This window comes from Leptodactylus fuscus, chromosome 4, assembly GCF_031893055.1.
Source record: "Leptodactylus fuscus isolate aLepFus1 chromosome 4, aLepFus1.hap2, whole genome shotgun sequence".
In the NCBI taxonomy this organism is placed as follows: Eukaryota; Metazoa; Chordata; class Amphibia; order Anura; family Leptodactylidae; genus Leptodactylus; species Leptodactylus fuscus.
The window spans coordinates 51,096,406-51,113,612 of record NC_134268.1 but is presented as its reverse complement, the minus strand read 5'-3'; the positions used below and the strand labels follow the sequence as shown (position 1 = coordinate 51,113,612).

Genomic DNA, 17,207 nt, shown 5'->3' with positions numbered 1-17,207 from the left:
TCAGTAGCAGTTACTCATAGACTGACGTGAAGAAAATAATCCATGTGCGTTTGGCTCGCGATATGTTAGACTTCCTCCACATTTGTAGCATTATTGGTTTCGTGAGTGAAGGTCTGTGGCTGGAGCACTCAGGGCTCTGACAGCTTTAATCCAACTTGCAGGATGATGTTACATTCCTCGCACTGCTTTTTACTTGTGGTCTCTCTAATTTGGAGCCTGGCAATATACATACAAACCTCATTATACACACCTACAGATATACACTATATCGCTAAGTGATTCCGCCATCCATGAAAAAAAACTGCCCTTATCAACCAAAGTTTAGTTGTAATGACCATTCATCATATCACGGGATGGCTAGGCTCACGGCAGAAAATGATAAATTCGTCTTCATTTTCTGCTGCCGTACATATGTCCGCAGTCTAGCCGCGATGGGATGCCAATACAGGTCAGATGAATGGAATCCACGGCAAGAGAGCAGGGCTCTTATTTTTCCTGTGTCCTGCTGCAAATTTGGGGTGAAATCTGTTCCCAAATCCATGGCAGATTCCTCTATGTGAACCTAGCCTTACAGGCCCTGGTGCAAAACTTCAGCTTGGGTCCCCCTGTACAACATCTCCTCACAATTATCTGCCATGTCCCATCTGTGCATAGGGACATTTCCCTTTCCTTCTCTATGTGGGACCAGACTTGTTCATGACATATTTGCACAAATGAGCTTCCCATCATTCTCACCCCCTGTCAGTGCGCCCCACTCTGTAACCATGCCCTGTATTGTACAACACCCTCCCCACAGAATCGTTCCTTGATTATAAGCTGTTGACCTATTCCTATTTTTACATAAAAGGGTTCATTTTCTTTTTTCTGACAGTGAAAAGCTATATATCTTAAATTGTCTCACTCCAGTGCACCAGGGGGCAGGGGTAAGAGATGTATGATGTACAGACTGCCAGCCATCAAAAAAAAAAAAAAAGAAGATTGAATACATTTGATCATCCTTAGGCTATTTTCACATGGCATAATTTGCAGCTGATTTTAAGGTAGACTCTGTTCCAAAATAAGTTCCAAATTGCGCCCTGATTTTACCTTCCATTGTTTTCAATGGAAGGCAGAGATCGAAACAGGACGCTGAGAAACATAGACATCCTACACGATCTTGGTCCGATGAGTAATCCCATTCATCTTAGCCTAATCAGCAAATGAAAGCCGTGGTGAAAGCTTTGCTTTGGCCTTCTACTGCAGGAAACCGGAGGGCTGGAAAGAGAAAAAGAGAGGTGGATTATGGGCCCTCCTGGTTTGAAATTGTGACCCCCCCCTATAGTGAGCCAGTACCTCTCCAGTCTCCACTTTTGTAGGGATGAAGCTGGGGTAATTTGACGGTCATGGAGCAAATTGGTGGTCACCTAACCTGAATCAGTTAAAGAAAGCTTGAAAAAAGTTTAAGAACTTTCGGTAACAGGTTCTTAATTTTGCATATGTTACAGAAGATATACTAGGACTTGCAGCTCCACACTGCTGGAACAGTACAAGTCCTGGTGTAAAGTTACATATGGTACTCGCATTAATGCAACATATTAAGTAACTTTGTATTTACAGTCTCTACTGTATTTTATCTCCCATCTCTTTCCCGTGCAGTCCTACACTAACCATGGCGCACAGGAATCTAACAGGTGGCTGTAATGTTAACTGCGGTTGTAAAATTCATGAATACGAGCCAGTGTGCGGATCAGATGGAATTACATACTTCAATCCTTGTCTCGCTGGGTGCATCAATGTGGGAAATCAAAGCATTGCTGTAAGTACAAAATGTGAGCTACTTGCCTGCTGACTGTCTCCAGTTATTAGTGACGAGACACATTCATGTCGTTGTGACCAAGGCTTTTTCTTTCCCCTGCAATAATGACAGTAAATGACACACAGAAAATATGATCCTCATAGAAAGTATCCACATTAGCTGTAATGTGTGGCACTTAAGTGCAATTTGTAAGAAGATCTCAAGTTTGTCATTGACTTAGTGTCAGATGGAAATCCTGGTGTCAAGTATCTTATTCTTATTCAAGTATTCTTATGGTAGTCTAAAGAATACAGAGAAAAATATAATGTAGAGTAACAGTAGATAATGTTAGATAAAGACCATCAATTACAGCCTATGAACCGACCAAGACTAAATGTTGAGACGGGGCTCTATAACAAAAATGAGAACAGGATTTCACTACCTGCCTTATATATTATTATTAATTTTGGGCCTTTGGAACAAAATTATAATTAAAAAAATAAGGTACACTTGACTTGAGTGCTGTCTGCAGTTTCCTGATCCCTGGTACCAGTCTCCTGTACCGGCACTCCAGGGATGATGTGTTTCACCCCCCTTCCCACTTGGTCATTGCAACCTATCAGTGGTCACATGCAGGAGGTTGGGTACGTCGTCACTGCAGAGGAACCAGAACCTCTGCAGGAGTGTAATGGGATGAGACTATGAACCTGGGAGAATAATGAATAATTCTAAAGTGATTTTTATTATTGTAGTATTTTAGTTATTTATATTATCCATGGAAAATCCCTTTAAGATAGTTGTTCCCAAACACTGGGAAATTGTGCTAGAAAAATTACATGGATGTAATACAGGTTTATGTTTCCTGCATTGCCTGCTACCCAGCATGTGAAACAGGATCCTTCAAGCAAAATCCCATTTTATAGGGAGGAATGAGACTGTAGAATGTATTCAGATTATAGAACTTCACGCAAGCAGGTATTAAACACCAGGAACATGTTCATGTGACTGCATGTGAGATAGATTCACAGAGGCATCTCAGCTATAGACAGTACATTGCTCAGTGATACATCACTGTATCTAAGCAGTTTGCAAATCAGTTTAAAGATCAGAAAACCCTTTTAATATAAACAAAGTGTAATTGTTAAAAAACCAAAATATATCAACAACCACCCAAGGTGGGCCATAAGCCGAAGAGGCCACCCACTGTGCCGTTAAGCTTATAAAAATCACAAAACTATACTGCTAGGAATGTGACAGAGCCCATAAGAATCCAGTGTCTCACGTTCTAGTTAGGGAATGGATAGGCAGTAGCAGCACAGCAAACATTATACTGTTGCACATTCAGGGGCATAGATCTATAGGGGTTTCAGCAGTAGCAGTTGCTACTGGAACCTGAGGGGGCCGTAAAGGTCCCTCTGCCACATAAAATATACCACTATTTTAAATGGCACAATGTAGGTTGGGGTCCCAGTACAGATTTTGCATTTGGGCCCTAGAGCTTCAAGTTACAACTCTATTTACATAGTAGAAACTGTCAAATCTGTAACGGGAACTATGCGTGTCCTGAAAGCGGTTTTGGGACGTAGGCCTGTCCAGATGATATATCAGTCTCCAAAGTGAGATGTGATCTCTGTGTGCAGGATACAAATTTATGGCATGCTGGCATTCCAGTCTCTCCGATCTGAGCCAAGGCAACTTGAGCAGCCTGTGAGCCACCGAGTTATTGTGTCTCCCTATGTCTGAAGGTCGTGCTGCGGGCTTATGAGAAATGTACTTGTTCCGCTTGACTTATTTTAGTTATGTGTCTGATTACTGAATTATACTGTGTCAGAACACATATCTAAATAATGGATCCATAGTTAGTCTGGCTCTGGTTGCTACAGGGAGCAGATAGAAGATTACATGGATTAAAATCGTCTGTAGAACTTTAATATAATTGTAATTGTCAGCCATGGAACCAAATCGAATCAGAGATATGTAATAGGGGTCACGTACAATGATGTAGCATGGGGTTTGTGTTTAGAGTCTGTGAAGGTAATGGCAGCCATAATGGCCGAGCAATGTCTGCACAATGTTTATGGTAAAAATGAAGTTTTATACCCATTGGGCTGCGGCGGGACTACAGGACTGTCTCAACAGAACAACCGCCTATTTATTTGTTGCTGCCTCTGGTGTAGAATCTACCGTATGTTAGAAAAGTATTGTAATGGTTGTATAATATGGAATATCTCAAGTCTGAAGCCTATGTTAAAGGGGCTTTATAATTAAAGACATTTCTCCTTATGCATTAAATTGGGGATAAGTGTCAGATTGCTAGGGGTCTGACAGATGGGACCCCCAGCAATCAGAAGAATAGGGGCCTCTTGCTTGTGAATGAAACACAAGTGCGTTCCATAACTGGCGCCCTAACCAAATCTATGGGGCTTCTGGTGTTTCCATTGTGGAGCTGGTCAATCATGCGCACTGGCACCTCATTCACATGGTGGAGACATGGGGAACTTTCGGCACTCGCTCTCTTTATTACTGGCTGTCCCAGCAGTTGGACCCCCAGTGATCTGACATTTATGCCCCATTCTGAGGATGTGTCTTTGAATTGTAAAATCCCTTTAATAGTCACATTGTGCAATATTATACCGTATGTGACACCCACTGTCCCAAATGTATAAGAGCCTATGGATTGTCAATGGTGGCAAACATAGTCCCTTTGGTGCTTATTATATACCTATAGGCACACTGGGGCTGTATTATTACACATTTACAGCAGTTTTGTGGCATAAAAAGTCGTAAATCTCAGGCACCTGAAGCAAAAATTGTTGAAGTGCTGTTTTTACAGTGATCTTGGCATTTTCTGACAAGGAATTGTTATGAGGGTCTGTTGTAGGTGGCTCATTGTCTTTGTCTGATTCGTCATCTTTTACATCAGATTTCAGCTGATGACTTCACTTCAGTTATCACGTTTATAATGGTCTATATAGGACATATAGAAATAATGATGTATTTGTGCTTCTATTGTAGGTGAAAAATTACACTGAATGTGCCTGTGTCCAGAGTCGGCAGGTTATCACTACGCCCACAGTCGGCCAACGCAGCCAACTCCGAGTGGTCATTGTTAAGACATATCTGCATGAAAATGGCTATGCTGTATCAGGAAAATGTGATCGAACCTGCAACACACTCATTCCATTCCTGATATTCCTATTCATTGTTACTCTCATAACAGCATGTGCACAACCCTCGGCTATCATAGTGACTCTAAGGTAAGAAGGAGACGGTGTTTAGCCTAATGTTTCCAGACCGGCCATCTGACTGTGTTCACACTTTGTGATTTTATTGCACATTGCACTGTCAGATTTCCCATTATGTGCCCCAGGGCTGGTGATATTGGTGGCGTTACCAATGTCTGTCCACTGTCAGAAGGGTGTTCCTGACAGTCTAGCTGGGCTGTGAGCAATGCCCACCCCTGACAGCACTGTCCATAGCCCTGTACTGTCAGAGGGGGAGTTCCTTACTTCCTAGTGGTGACGCTAAGCTGTGAGGAATGACCCCCACCCACTATATTCGTCCATAGACTAGTACTGGGGGGCGTTCTTCACTGCTTAGCATCATCGCTGAGCAGAAAGGAATTCCCCCCTGACAGTACAGGGCTATAGACAGTACTGTCAGGAGGTGGCACAGCTGTGATGGCTTTCTAGTGGTATATAAAACCGCATGTGCCTGAGGACATGAAGGGTCCTCTTTAAAGGGACTCTGTCATTGGTGAAAGTGGTTTTTAGATAAACACAGGATTGAATACCCTTTAAAAAGGCTATTCTACTACTACCTTTATTTTTTTATATTATCCCTGCCGTTTCTTTGTAATCCGGTTAATTTCTTTATGCAAATGATCCCACGGAGCACCCTGGGCGTTCCCTAGGGCCTCCGAGCACCTCCTGCGTCATACCTTTCATAGCGCCCCTCCAATGCTTGTGCTCAGTCTGTCGTCCTCCTCTCTGCATACTGTGCTGCTCTCTTTTCTCCGATTGCGCTGTACCAGTTCAAATCTCAGGCATGTGCAGTACCGCACTGGTCCGAGCGGGACTGCACATGTCCGACAGCCATTTTGGTGTAGTTAGCTGGAGAATTGGGCATACTGAGGTTTTGATAAATGAGGCCTAATGTTTTAGCCTTACTTCCTTAGCGGCAGTCTTTTCCTTAGCCCTTCATGGACAGATTCATCATCAGGACAGGCTGACGATTGTTCAGTCTGTCATTGGAGAAAACAACACCCGGTGGGACTTGTTAGACCCGACTCCAGGGAAAAGGCCATTTTTTTCAAACACACTTGTATATGTCAGGTCAGAAGAAAGTGGTTCTATATATTGCAATATATTTACACAAAGAAAAGTTGTAAAGACATTGATATATTAAATCCCATACACAATGTCTTTATGGAATACTACATTGGAGCAAATCCTGAGATTTTTCATGTATTACTGTAGAATAGTATGAGAACTGCACTCTGTCCCATCCCTTAGGATTAACGTCAATTATTAATTGGCCAGTCCGAGCGTGAACGCGCAAAGGATAAAATGCCCGAAATCTGACATTTGTGATTGTAGCTTCAGAGGCACATACGGACCCTCACATTCAGTGACACATGATACAAGTCACATAGCCTGCAAACACATTACGTTACCCTTCTGCATCATTTGTTTTGTCACCCACGTCCCAGAATGAACTCCACTAAATATCACAGACTTTTAGCGTCTGTAGCTTCAGCCAGAAGTCTGTTGTTCACGATAAAAAAGTAACTTAAGCCACTTTTTAAGACTTATATATTTACCAACGACCATATACAGCTTCAGTTCCATAACAGTACATAGTACATGGAGTGCTCCGCCTCTTACCTGGAGCTGCAGTACCAGACACAACCTATGGAAGAAGGTGGCAGTGTGTTTGGTAAATCTGAGGAATCATGACACCTAGTACATATATTTTTGGTAAATGTCCTGTAATTTCGATTGTAGGGGATGAAATAGTAAGGTCTCATCTCCTACCTTCATATTTTGTTTTGCAGGTCAGTAGATGAAGGAGAAAGGCCGTTTGCATTAGGAATGCAGTTTGTTTTATTGAGAACTCTCGGTAAGTATAAAAGGTGGTATAAAACATATAGCTAAAGCTGAAAAAAAAAATGTATACTAACAAGGTCATGGATGATGCAGCTCATGGAGGAAGCAGTGTGTACTGTCCTCTGCTTCTATATGCAGATTGTATATGCATGAAGTATGGGACTCATCTCTGTTGACCATTAACGGAGGGACAGGTGGCACTGAGATTACTGTGTGGGCCCTTTAACTACACCAGCTGACTTGTAGGTAGGTTTGGTGCCCTAAACCTTGTGGCAGATTGACAGAAATATAAAGAAAAAGAGTTAAAAACCAGTTTTCCATTAAGGGGTTTGTCCAGCTATAAATTAAAAAAAAACAAAAAACCTTTACCTGTCCACTGCTGCTTTCATTCGGACTCCTCCACCAGTCTCTATATACTTTCTTGCCTTGGACACGTGACTGCTGCAGTCAGTCATTGGCCACTCAGGTTTTGGCTTCGGCTAGTGATTGGCTGCAGTGGTCACATGCCTATGATGGAACGTCATTGCTGCAGGCCAGAAGGGCATTGGTAAAGCGAGTCTTACTACTTATATCATTTTATAGCATTCTATGGGTCCTCGCACACCACCATGTGCGTATCTGAAATGAAGACCGAGTTTATCACGGAACGCAGTTGGATGACATTAGATGTACATTCCATGATACATTCACATCTATAGGGACTTCCGGATCTATTCAGTTCTGATAACACGGATGATTATAGAGCAGGTCCTATTCTGCTCCATGTTATTGAAACAGAATGGATCCAGAAGCCCCATACATGTGAATGTATCATGGAATGTACCCCTAATGTCATCTGACTGCATTGCGTGATAAAATCGGCCCCAAACTGATGCACACGTGGTCGTGTACATGACTGGACAGCCCCATAAATACCCATAACTCTTTATACCGGTGACTTAGTGATGCTTGCATCATGGCAATAGGCTCTAGAACGTTCATGGCTGGTCAGTATAGACTACCACTAAGTGTTCATTAGGCTGATGGTACTGCAATGTGCATTCCTGAAGTTGGAAGGTTTACTAATAGTATATAGAAGTCAGTGCATTAAAGGGGTTGTCCAATTTCAAACAAATACTGAGAGACATGTGATATAAAGTCCATGGTCATGTGATATAGAGTCCATGGGCATGTAATGAACAGTCCATGGTCATGTGATATACACACAGGTGCACAGCTCATTACAGTCACAGCACAGTAATCAGACATCTGCCTGGTAACGAGCTGTGCGCCTGTGTGTCCATCACATGACCTCGGACTGATTTTTACCCACTGTCAATAAGCAGAATGAAGGACAGCAAGCAGAGATCTAGAAAATCGTGAGGAATTGATACAGAAAGTGTATTGGAAAATTGTAACTTTTCATTATACAAACAATAACATTTGTCTGAAACTAGACAACCCCTTTAAGTGATTTCCAGCAATATCACAGAACATTGGAGGGGTTCTGTACTGACAGAAGTTACCAAACATAGGATAAGGTGCAGCATGAAGCTGGGCCCTTACACAATATCTGACTGGGCCCTGCAAATACATGCATCTTCTATATTACTGTATTCCTCAAATGAAGCAGAGGGACTTTTTGTGACCCCGCAGAGGCCAGAGCACAGGTGCATGTACATTCGGGCTCCACTGCTATGAGAACCAGATCTTTACTACACAGAATTTATTATCAATTGCTGTCAGACTTACAATATATATTACATTATTGTATATCATTGAGTGTATTCTGAGAACTTCTATATTATAGAATACCTTAGATTGTCCTATACATCCCTCCAAAGAAAGGGAGGCACAAAAAATCCCAGAGCTATTTTGTCTGCCATCTTTAAACATAACCTTAACTTTGTAGTGCCATTATTGCCACTTGTCCCGCGCATAGGGGATAAGTTTCCCATCTCTGGGGGCCCAATTGTCAGGTACCCCAGTGATCAAGAGCATAGGACCCGAAGTCCCCCTACAGTCTCATTGTGATTGGAGCACCTGTGTACTTGTGTGACCGTTGCTCCATACCTTCTATGGTGCTGCAATCTGCAACAGTCCCCCAGCCCCATAGCAGTGAATTGAGTGTTGGTCTTAGAAGCACACTGGTACCTCGTTCACAAGGAGGCATTACCTCTGAATACTGGGGGACATGGCGATTGGGCCCCCCCTGATTGGACATCTAACGGTACAAGTCCTTTAAGCATGAGATAGGGACAGAACAGCAGTATGCTTCAGATATCTGATAACGAGGTTGTCCAAGATAAGGTGGAAACATTTTTTAAAGAAACTTACTTGTCCCTGGTGCTCTGGTGCAGCCCAGCGCGGTCCAGTCCTGCTGCTCTGATGTTTTCTTGTGGCCGAAGTCCTTGGTTTCTGTGACGTTCCTGGCTCCCTTCCTGAGGCTGCTGATTGGCCTCAGTTATCATGAGATTTGTGCCAGGTACATCCACCTGAATAAAAAAAAACGGAGCAGCGGTACCAGACCATGCTGGGAGGTAGCGGAGCACTGGGAACAGGTGAGTATGCTTTGTTTTGTTTTTTTGGGGTTTTTTTTTTGTGTGTGTGCGGGGGGGGGGTTTGTTTTTTTTCACTTCCAGGCTTAATCTTCTTAAAAAATGTTATCCATGGCAATGTATTTAACCTAGACTCACATGTACGTTTTTCACGGTCATTTTGCACCCAGTGAGCAACCATTTTCATGGATCCTTTATATATTTGAGTATTAAGGGATCTGTGGAATAGCGCGAAATAGAACATGACCTTTATAAAACAGACTGTCAAAAATTGGTCTAGTGAATAGCCCCCATTCACATACAGTAGACTTAATACAGTCGTGTGGGTGTAGTCTGTTCAGGCTACTTTGCTGCTGTCGCTGACCATAGGTGTGCGGTCATGGAGCTGAACTGGGAGAAAGTATGTGTCATGGTCGAAGTCTAATGGTAAGACCATAACTGAAATGATGCAATGTAAACCCTAACATTATAACAGGTTATTCCTTCTTTCTCATGAATTAAATAAAAGAAAGGCTTCCTAAAATATGGGGAATTTTCACATGTTGTGGTATTTTTACCTCTCTCCGACTTATAGAACTGCTTTTGTTGAGAATTTTGTCGTTGTTGTTACATATTGGTAACAAAACACCAATTATATAGAAATCTTCAATATAATCCACAATTTGTGCAGTAAATCTGTATCCTTTGTTTAATGTGGACACAATAAAAAGTTATAGGAATATTTGTTATGGAGTTACTAACATACCATGTGTTATATCTGGTATAATACGAGGCCTCATACAGTAACATCACCGCAAAGTTGTGACAAAGCAAGAAAATACATTCAACTTCAAACATGCTAATTGTGACGTTTTGAGGTTTTGTCCACTAGGGGGTGCTGTTAGGCTGTTGATTTAACAAGAAGCATCTCCGCTGGACTTTGTGTATCCAGTGGAGCCATAGGGGAGAAAATCTCTGTACATACAGAATTTCATGGAATAGGTCACAATTGTTTACAGTATTTGTATAAAAATACAAATTATATATATATATATATATATATATATATATATATAAAATATAAAAATTCTGTATGTCTCTGTATAAAAATTGGAGGCACAAGAAGGTACAGCTTATAAACTTCTGTGCAGCAGCCATGTGCATGAGCCTTGTGGCAGATGTGTCAGGTTTTAGGAGACTACGTCTGTTATTCACACCATGACAGCCCTGTAGTTACTTTTATGACCCGGCAATTAGATCATAAAGTATAAGAGGTGGGGGACAGCAGACCTCCCCTGTGACACTGCGTCTGTGTGACCACTGCATACAAAGTCTAGATAATCCCAATCATACAGATGTATACCAGTATAATAATTCAGTTTCCACAACGCCATTCATTCTGACCCCAGCCGTGTGCACTTCCCACATTTGTTACGTTCATGAGTCTGATTTCTCTGTCTCTATTGGCTCTCTTTGGCGGTCAGTCACAGTCTGAAAACCTTCCTGTCCCTTTGTTAGTCTCAGATAGAGTTTCCCCCCAGAATGGAATACCAAACACATTTGCAAGTGGTGTGCAGTGAAAGCACACGAACCCCATTATAGTCTATGGGGATCCAGGTGCTTTCATTGCACGCCAATTGCAAATGCGTTTGGTATTGCATTCAGGGGGCTCCCCAAGCGGACTCCCCCCAAAAGGAATACCAACGCAGATGTGATCGAGGGTTAAAGGATCACAGGTCCTGGTGCAAAAGTTCAGCTTGGCCCCCTGTACTATTCACAATCATCAGCTATGTCCCATTTTAGCAGCAGACAGTTCCCTTTCCTTCTCTGTATGCGCCCAGACCACTGTAAAGACTTGTTCACAAGTGTACACAATATACCCATCATTCCCTTCCCTGTTCTGTGCCCCCCCCCCCCCCCCTACATAGAAATTTTGCTCCATTTTGTGTCACAGTCGCCCCCACAGTATTCTTCCTTCACTATTTACTACTGATCAACTATTTTTTTTGGAATCAAAGGGTTAATTTTCTTCTTTCTGGAGAGAGTACCAGAGGGTATAGGTAATACATTTACAATGCACAGACTTCCAGCCAGCAAAGGGAATCAGAAAAAAGATCCAAGAGGTTTAATCAGCCTTAGTGACCTGCGGGGCCCCCCGGCTTCTGGGCCTAGTCACAGTTATAGCCACTATAGACCCTACACAAAGCTCACACTAGACAACTAGGGATGATGACACGGACTCCTTCCTCACCCTAAACTACCAGGAATGCTGATCCCTTACTTGGATGTTCACATTAACCCCCAAGAAGACTTAGACCATCAAGGATAATCACGTATACCCTTGCCCAGAACACCTAGTCTCAGAATCTAAAAATCCCTGGAAACCCTAAAAATTTTTTTTAAAAAAACCCTTTTCTACCATAGACCACAATGGATGCTGATATTGGCAAATTTCCTACCCTAGGCTACCTAGGATACTAGCATTAACCCCTTCTCTGCCACAACTTACATTACCCTTTCCCTGCTTTCGACCACTACAGATACTCCCTTTCCTGCCTAAAACCACCAATAAATACATCAGAAGACCAGAATCAGACCCAAATCCAGATCCACAAGATAGGAATAGAGGTCCAGATATAAGGCACAGCACTCGCCAGATAAAGTTCCATAATCCTTTTATTTTACAATCCACAAATTGCTGACAGTGTGAACCACCAGTGATCCTGGCACGGACCACTTCAATACACACGACCAACAAAGGTGTTGGCATTGACCCTTTATGTACCTAGACCCGCCAAGAAAGCTGGCATTCAATCAAAAATAATCGATGTAGTCATGGGCAAAGATTCATTATTGGATATATTGCAACGACATAGCTTATCACATGAATTCAGTGTAGTATACAGCTTTATATGACCCTGCCAGCAGCGATACATATCCCCGTCATTATATTGGCAGTACACATGGATGTAGCAAGTCATTTATTGTGAGAAAGACCCAGATTTCTGACTGTTCTGATGTTTTCTTTGTTGTTGCAGCTTACATTCCTACACCAATCTACTTTGGGGCTGTTATTGATACTACTTGCATGCTTTGGCAACAAGACTGTGGCGTACAAGGTTCCTGCTGGGAATACAACGTGACATCATTTCGTTTTGTTTATTTTGGACTGGCGGCTGGTCTGAAATTCTTAGGATTCATTTTTATATTTTTGGCTTGGTATTCCATTAAACACAAAGAAGATCAGATGCAAAGACGAAGGTGGCGGGCGTCCCCAATAAGCACAGTCAGCGAGATGGTCGGCAGTGCTAGAGCAGAGCCAAATTATGCACGAACCAGATCCTGTCCTGCCTTTGGCGCCAAGGAGGAAACGAATGAAGACAGTAATATGGACAAAGGAATCCAACATTTAGCACAAACCTACCCTGGGCCTTTCCTGGAAGCAATAAATTCATCCTTTGAGAATTCTCAAGAAGAGACCCGAGCTGATACGAAAACAGGATAATCAAAGTCACTGTTGGCAAAATTCAATATGGCGCCTCGTGCAACACGTGCCTTTTACCGAACTGCGTGCGTAAGAAATAAATCACATTTTAATCTTCAGCTACAGGGTTATTGAGGGCTGGTTACCTCAACTGCTGTTTTACCCTCTCCACTCTATATATGGAGATTTTTTTTAATCCTTAGTGATCTATCTTTGCTCCAGGTCCTTAGGTTTCATTTCCGTCACAGATTTTCTTAAAGGAATAATGAAGAATGAATGGTTCAGTGTGAAGCAGCACACCTAGAGATTCTCAGCTTTGAGGAATAAGGCAGTGGGGTACCTAATAGAGATGGGGCCCCATTGTAAAGATTAAAATGGATCCTACTATACTGCTCTTTAAGTACTTGGTTTCCCACCATAACATAACCAAGATGGCGATGGGTGTTCTGTCCAAACCACCCAATAGTGTTTGGGACAGCTAGGGTTGGGGAATCCATACCGGAAAATGCCATCCATACATTGAATAAATTTCCCAACCTGGATGTCCCGTATCGTAGTGATCTTCAGCTTTTCACTGTCCCGTACTGTATATAGTACAGACATTAGTCACGTGACAGGCAATGACTGTCATGTTGGATAACTATAATGCAGAATTCACAGTATTCTCTGTGGATTTAGACTGATATAAAAAACTGATTTTCTGGTCCTGATTTGCTTGTGTGCCTTAGGCCTAAGGTGACCATGCAAAAGCCATCTAAAAGGTCACTTGTTTGGTTGACAGCAATCGATTCATTCGCACACTTGTACCATCAGTTCAACCAAACAAGTTTGGTTTGGTGGGGAGAGTCAATACATCGCAATATACATAAAATGCAGAAATTGGCAAGTTCAAAGGCCGTTATGTTTAAGGGCATTTTCAGCCTGAAGACCAACTTCTTGAAGGCACTGACTTCTCTGAACAAATGGAAGAGCAGCATGTAAGTGAGGGTGAGCATTTCTATGTGTGCTGTTTCATCCTGGTATTATAACATTGCGGAGTGATTCTTCATTTGTGTTCAGGGAGCATATACCTAATAGTAAATACGCTATATATAGTCCATCCTGCTATGTGGCGCTCATGTAGTTATGTAACGACAAGATTCTTTCGGGCCACTGGTTGACATGATCGGCTGGGTTCTCTTCTTGAAATGAAGAAGACCCTTGGGTTGCTTAGAGGAGGACTCCACTCAAAACACATAACTTAGATGGCAGCAAGGATCCCAGGACCGCGAGGGAGTCATGTGGGAACCTTTCCATTGAGTTTTCATCTTTTGGGTGGAGATCTCTTCCCGAATGCGTGCTGTTAATCTATCTGTAAAGGTTACTGTATCTATTACGTATACACCTTACTGTGAGGTATGTTTAAAGCACAACTATATTAGCCGAAACTATGCAAATAATTTCTAGAGAATTGCATTGGGAGCATGGCGGAAAAGTAAGCAAAGCGCGAGGACCCATAGACATGCAAGCCATACGAAAGCTACCTACCTAGCACAGTGATATCAAACTATGGGCATTGATACATTAACCATAGACCACAGAGTTATTCATTTGTACATATTACCTTCTCATCAGCCTAGTTAGTACTTGAAACTAGTTTTATGAAATTATTTCAGATTTTTTTTCCAGTGCATAGAAAGAATATTTGTTTTGGGTTTGGTCAGTTTTGTAGTCAGATGTGCGAGTTTATTTTGTGGTTTTTTAGTAGAAAATTGCTTATTTCTATGAATGTGTTGATAATTTATAATGTTTTAATCAGCTTGGACAATGGGGAAAGATACTTTGTATCTCATGGAAATTGCTATGTGTGATGATAAAAATGGCAAGGAGTTTAGGACTCTGTTCACACTGGTTTACTCTCCCTATTTTGTGGAGTGGACTAGTGTGCTATGCATAAAAAATCAATGATGAAGCTGGTACCGCCGCAAGGTCCTCAGCATGATATCGTTCCTAAATTATTATGCCCATTCATTTATGTATATATTGACAACTGGGCGTAACCATTTCTCATGACAGTGTCATCCTTTACAGTAACACGCCTCCAACTGGTAACGCCCAGGTGTCAAGTTATTAATACTAGAGATGAGCGAACACTGTTCGGATCAGTCGACCCGAACAGCACGCACCCATAGAAATGAATGGAAGCACCTGTGACGCTGACTTTGCCGGCGGACGGCTGGCGTCACAGGTGCTTCCATTCATTTCTATCGGAGCGTGCTGTTCACCACCTCAACCATATCTAAGTAGCCTTCAGTAGACTCCACTCCACTGATTCCAGGGCCACTTTGAATTTTTTCTCCCCCTCCCCCCTTACAAATCAGCGCTGTTAGTTTTGGCATCCAATATGCTAATCAGGTTCGTTGCTGTCAGATGGGCGGTCCTGTCCTGTCCTGGAGGAGACAATAGGGGACCACCCAACTGATAGAGAGTCTAATGAGCATATTAGGTGCTAATACTAAAGCCCAGTTCACATCTGCACATGGGTTTTGGTTTGCGAAGTTCTCTTGGGAACCCTCCGAATGGAAACCTAATCTGCAGAAAAAAGCAGTTACCTAAGGAAACCCGCAGACCCCATAGACTATAATGGGGTCCGTGTGGTTTCCACTTGAAAAATGCGTAGAGAAATGTGCTGTTTCTGTATCCTTTAGTAGCAAACAAGCCCCTTAATATTGACCCCGCTGTAGTTTTACTATAGAGCTTGACTACAGCATTAGCCACTAGTATTATGTTGGACAGGTATGAGATTTCCGTTCTTTGTGAGCTGTAATGTCTTTAACTTCTAGTGTGGACTTTCTTGTATGGCTGGATATTTATCAATTATTGAGTTATTAAGCTATGAACAATGTACAATGTTTTATACTGAATAATGTAAGACTTTCTATAAGAATATGCAGCGTCTCCATCATGTCATTATAAAAATTCCTGCCCCGTAGCTGTAAGTGACATCCAATAGTTCAGTGAACATGGCACCTCTGCATTACCATTAGATCAGATTCAGCTGGAAACAATGTGACCTGCCGACATTTGGTAGATATAACCTGAAGATCTACAACCCCCGACCCCACCAATGATTAAACTCCCATACACATAAGAGCTATGTTGGCGGAACCTGCTTATTTTAATAGGACTGGCCAACTACATGTGTATTGGAGCCTCTTAACTCCAACAGTGGATTGTAGGGGATGGAAGGATCAGGCATGTTGAATTTTATCATGACCAATCCTTTTTTTTTATCTTTTACATTTTGGAAATGGAAAAAGAATTTGAAACAGAAAACTATTAGGGAGCATTCACACGATGTAATGCGGTGTTAATTCTGACACGTAAACTCGTGTCAGAATCAGTGCTGCAAAACAGAATCCCATTGACTTCAATAGGTTCCGTTTAGTGGCGTAACACATTGAAAACAATGGGAGGCTTTTTAACCATTGATTTCAATGTGAAGTTAATGGGATTCTGTTTTGCAGCACCGACTCTGACATGAGTTTACGTGTCAGAATCAACGCCGCGTTACATAGTGTGAATGCCCCCTTATGGGTAGGTCAAGAGTAGCAGCTGTAGAGCGTCAGGTCATGAGCTGTAAGGGGGCTTTTACACGGAGTAATGCGGTGCTGACTCTACCGCGAGTTAACGCGGCAGAATCAGCGCTGATAAAAAAGCCTCCCATTGATTATGTGTTATGCGCGTTAAATGGAACCCATTGAAGTCAACGGGAGTCTTTTTTTTATTAGCGCTGATTGTCGCGAGTTATTGTGGCAGAATCAGTTTCGCATTACTCCATGTGAATGCCCCCCTAAAGGTGTATGGGCACCTGTAGATAGTTATAATTGGACCGATTTCATATCCCAGCCCTACATGGTTCTACTGAGCCAGACTTTGATTGTCATAAAATTTTTGGTTCATTGAACTGTACCGTGCCTACGTGATGGAGCCAATAATACACATATATTAGCTTATTAATGTCTGTCAGTGTGACAATGAGATAATCTGTCATAGGAAGAGATTTTTTTTAATCTATAATTTTAAATGAGTAAACCATTGTAATATAAGAATCAGAAAAATATTTTAGACATGTATCAATGCAGCACCGAATATGAACTCTAGAGTTAAAGCTATTAAATCTAGAGATGAGCGAACAGTGTTCTATCGAACACATGTTCGATCGGATATCAGGGTGTTCGCCATGTTCGAATCGAATCGAACACCACGTGGTAAAGTGCGCCAAAATTCGATTCCCCTCCCACCTTCCCTGGCGCCTTTTTTGCACCAATAACAGCGCAGGGGAG

At 42.2% G+C, this 17,207-nt stretch overlaps 1 protein-coding gene across 1 annotated transcript in view; it reads left to right on the top strand.

The window, feature by feature from the left end:
• SLCO5A1 (solute carrier organic anion transporter family member 5A1) overlaps nucleotides 1-13,586 on the top strand; it is a 78,616-nt gene extending 65,030 nt beyond the window's left edge. Inside the window, exons 7-10 of the mRNA XM_075270413.1 lie at nucleotides 1,636-1,795; nucleotides 4,790-5,031; nucleotides 6,831-6,895; nucleotides 12,437-13,586. Coding sequence (XP_075126514.1) covers nucleotides 1,636-1,795; nucleotides 4,790-5,031; nucleotides 6,831-6,895; nucleotides 12,437-12,903 — 934 coding nt within the window. The 3' untranslated portion in view covers nucleotides 12,904-13,586. The remainder of the gene's footprint in view (nucleotides 1-1,635; nucleotides 1,796-4,789; nucleotides 5,032-6,830; nucleotides 6,896-12,436) is intronic.
• Nucleotides 13,587-17,207: the final 3,621 nt, after the last annotated feature.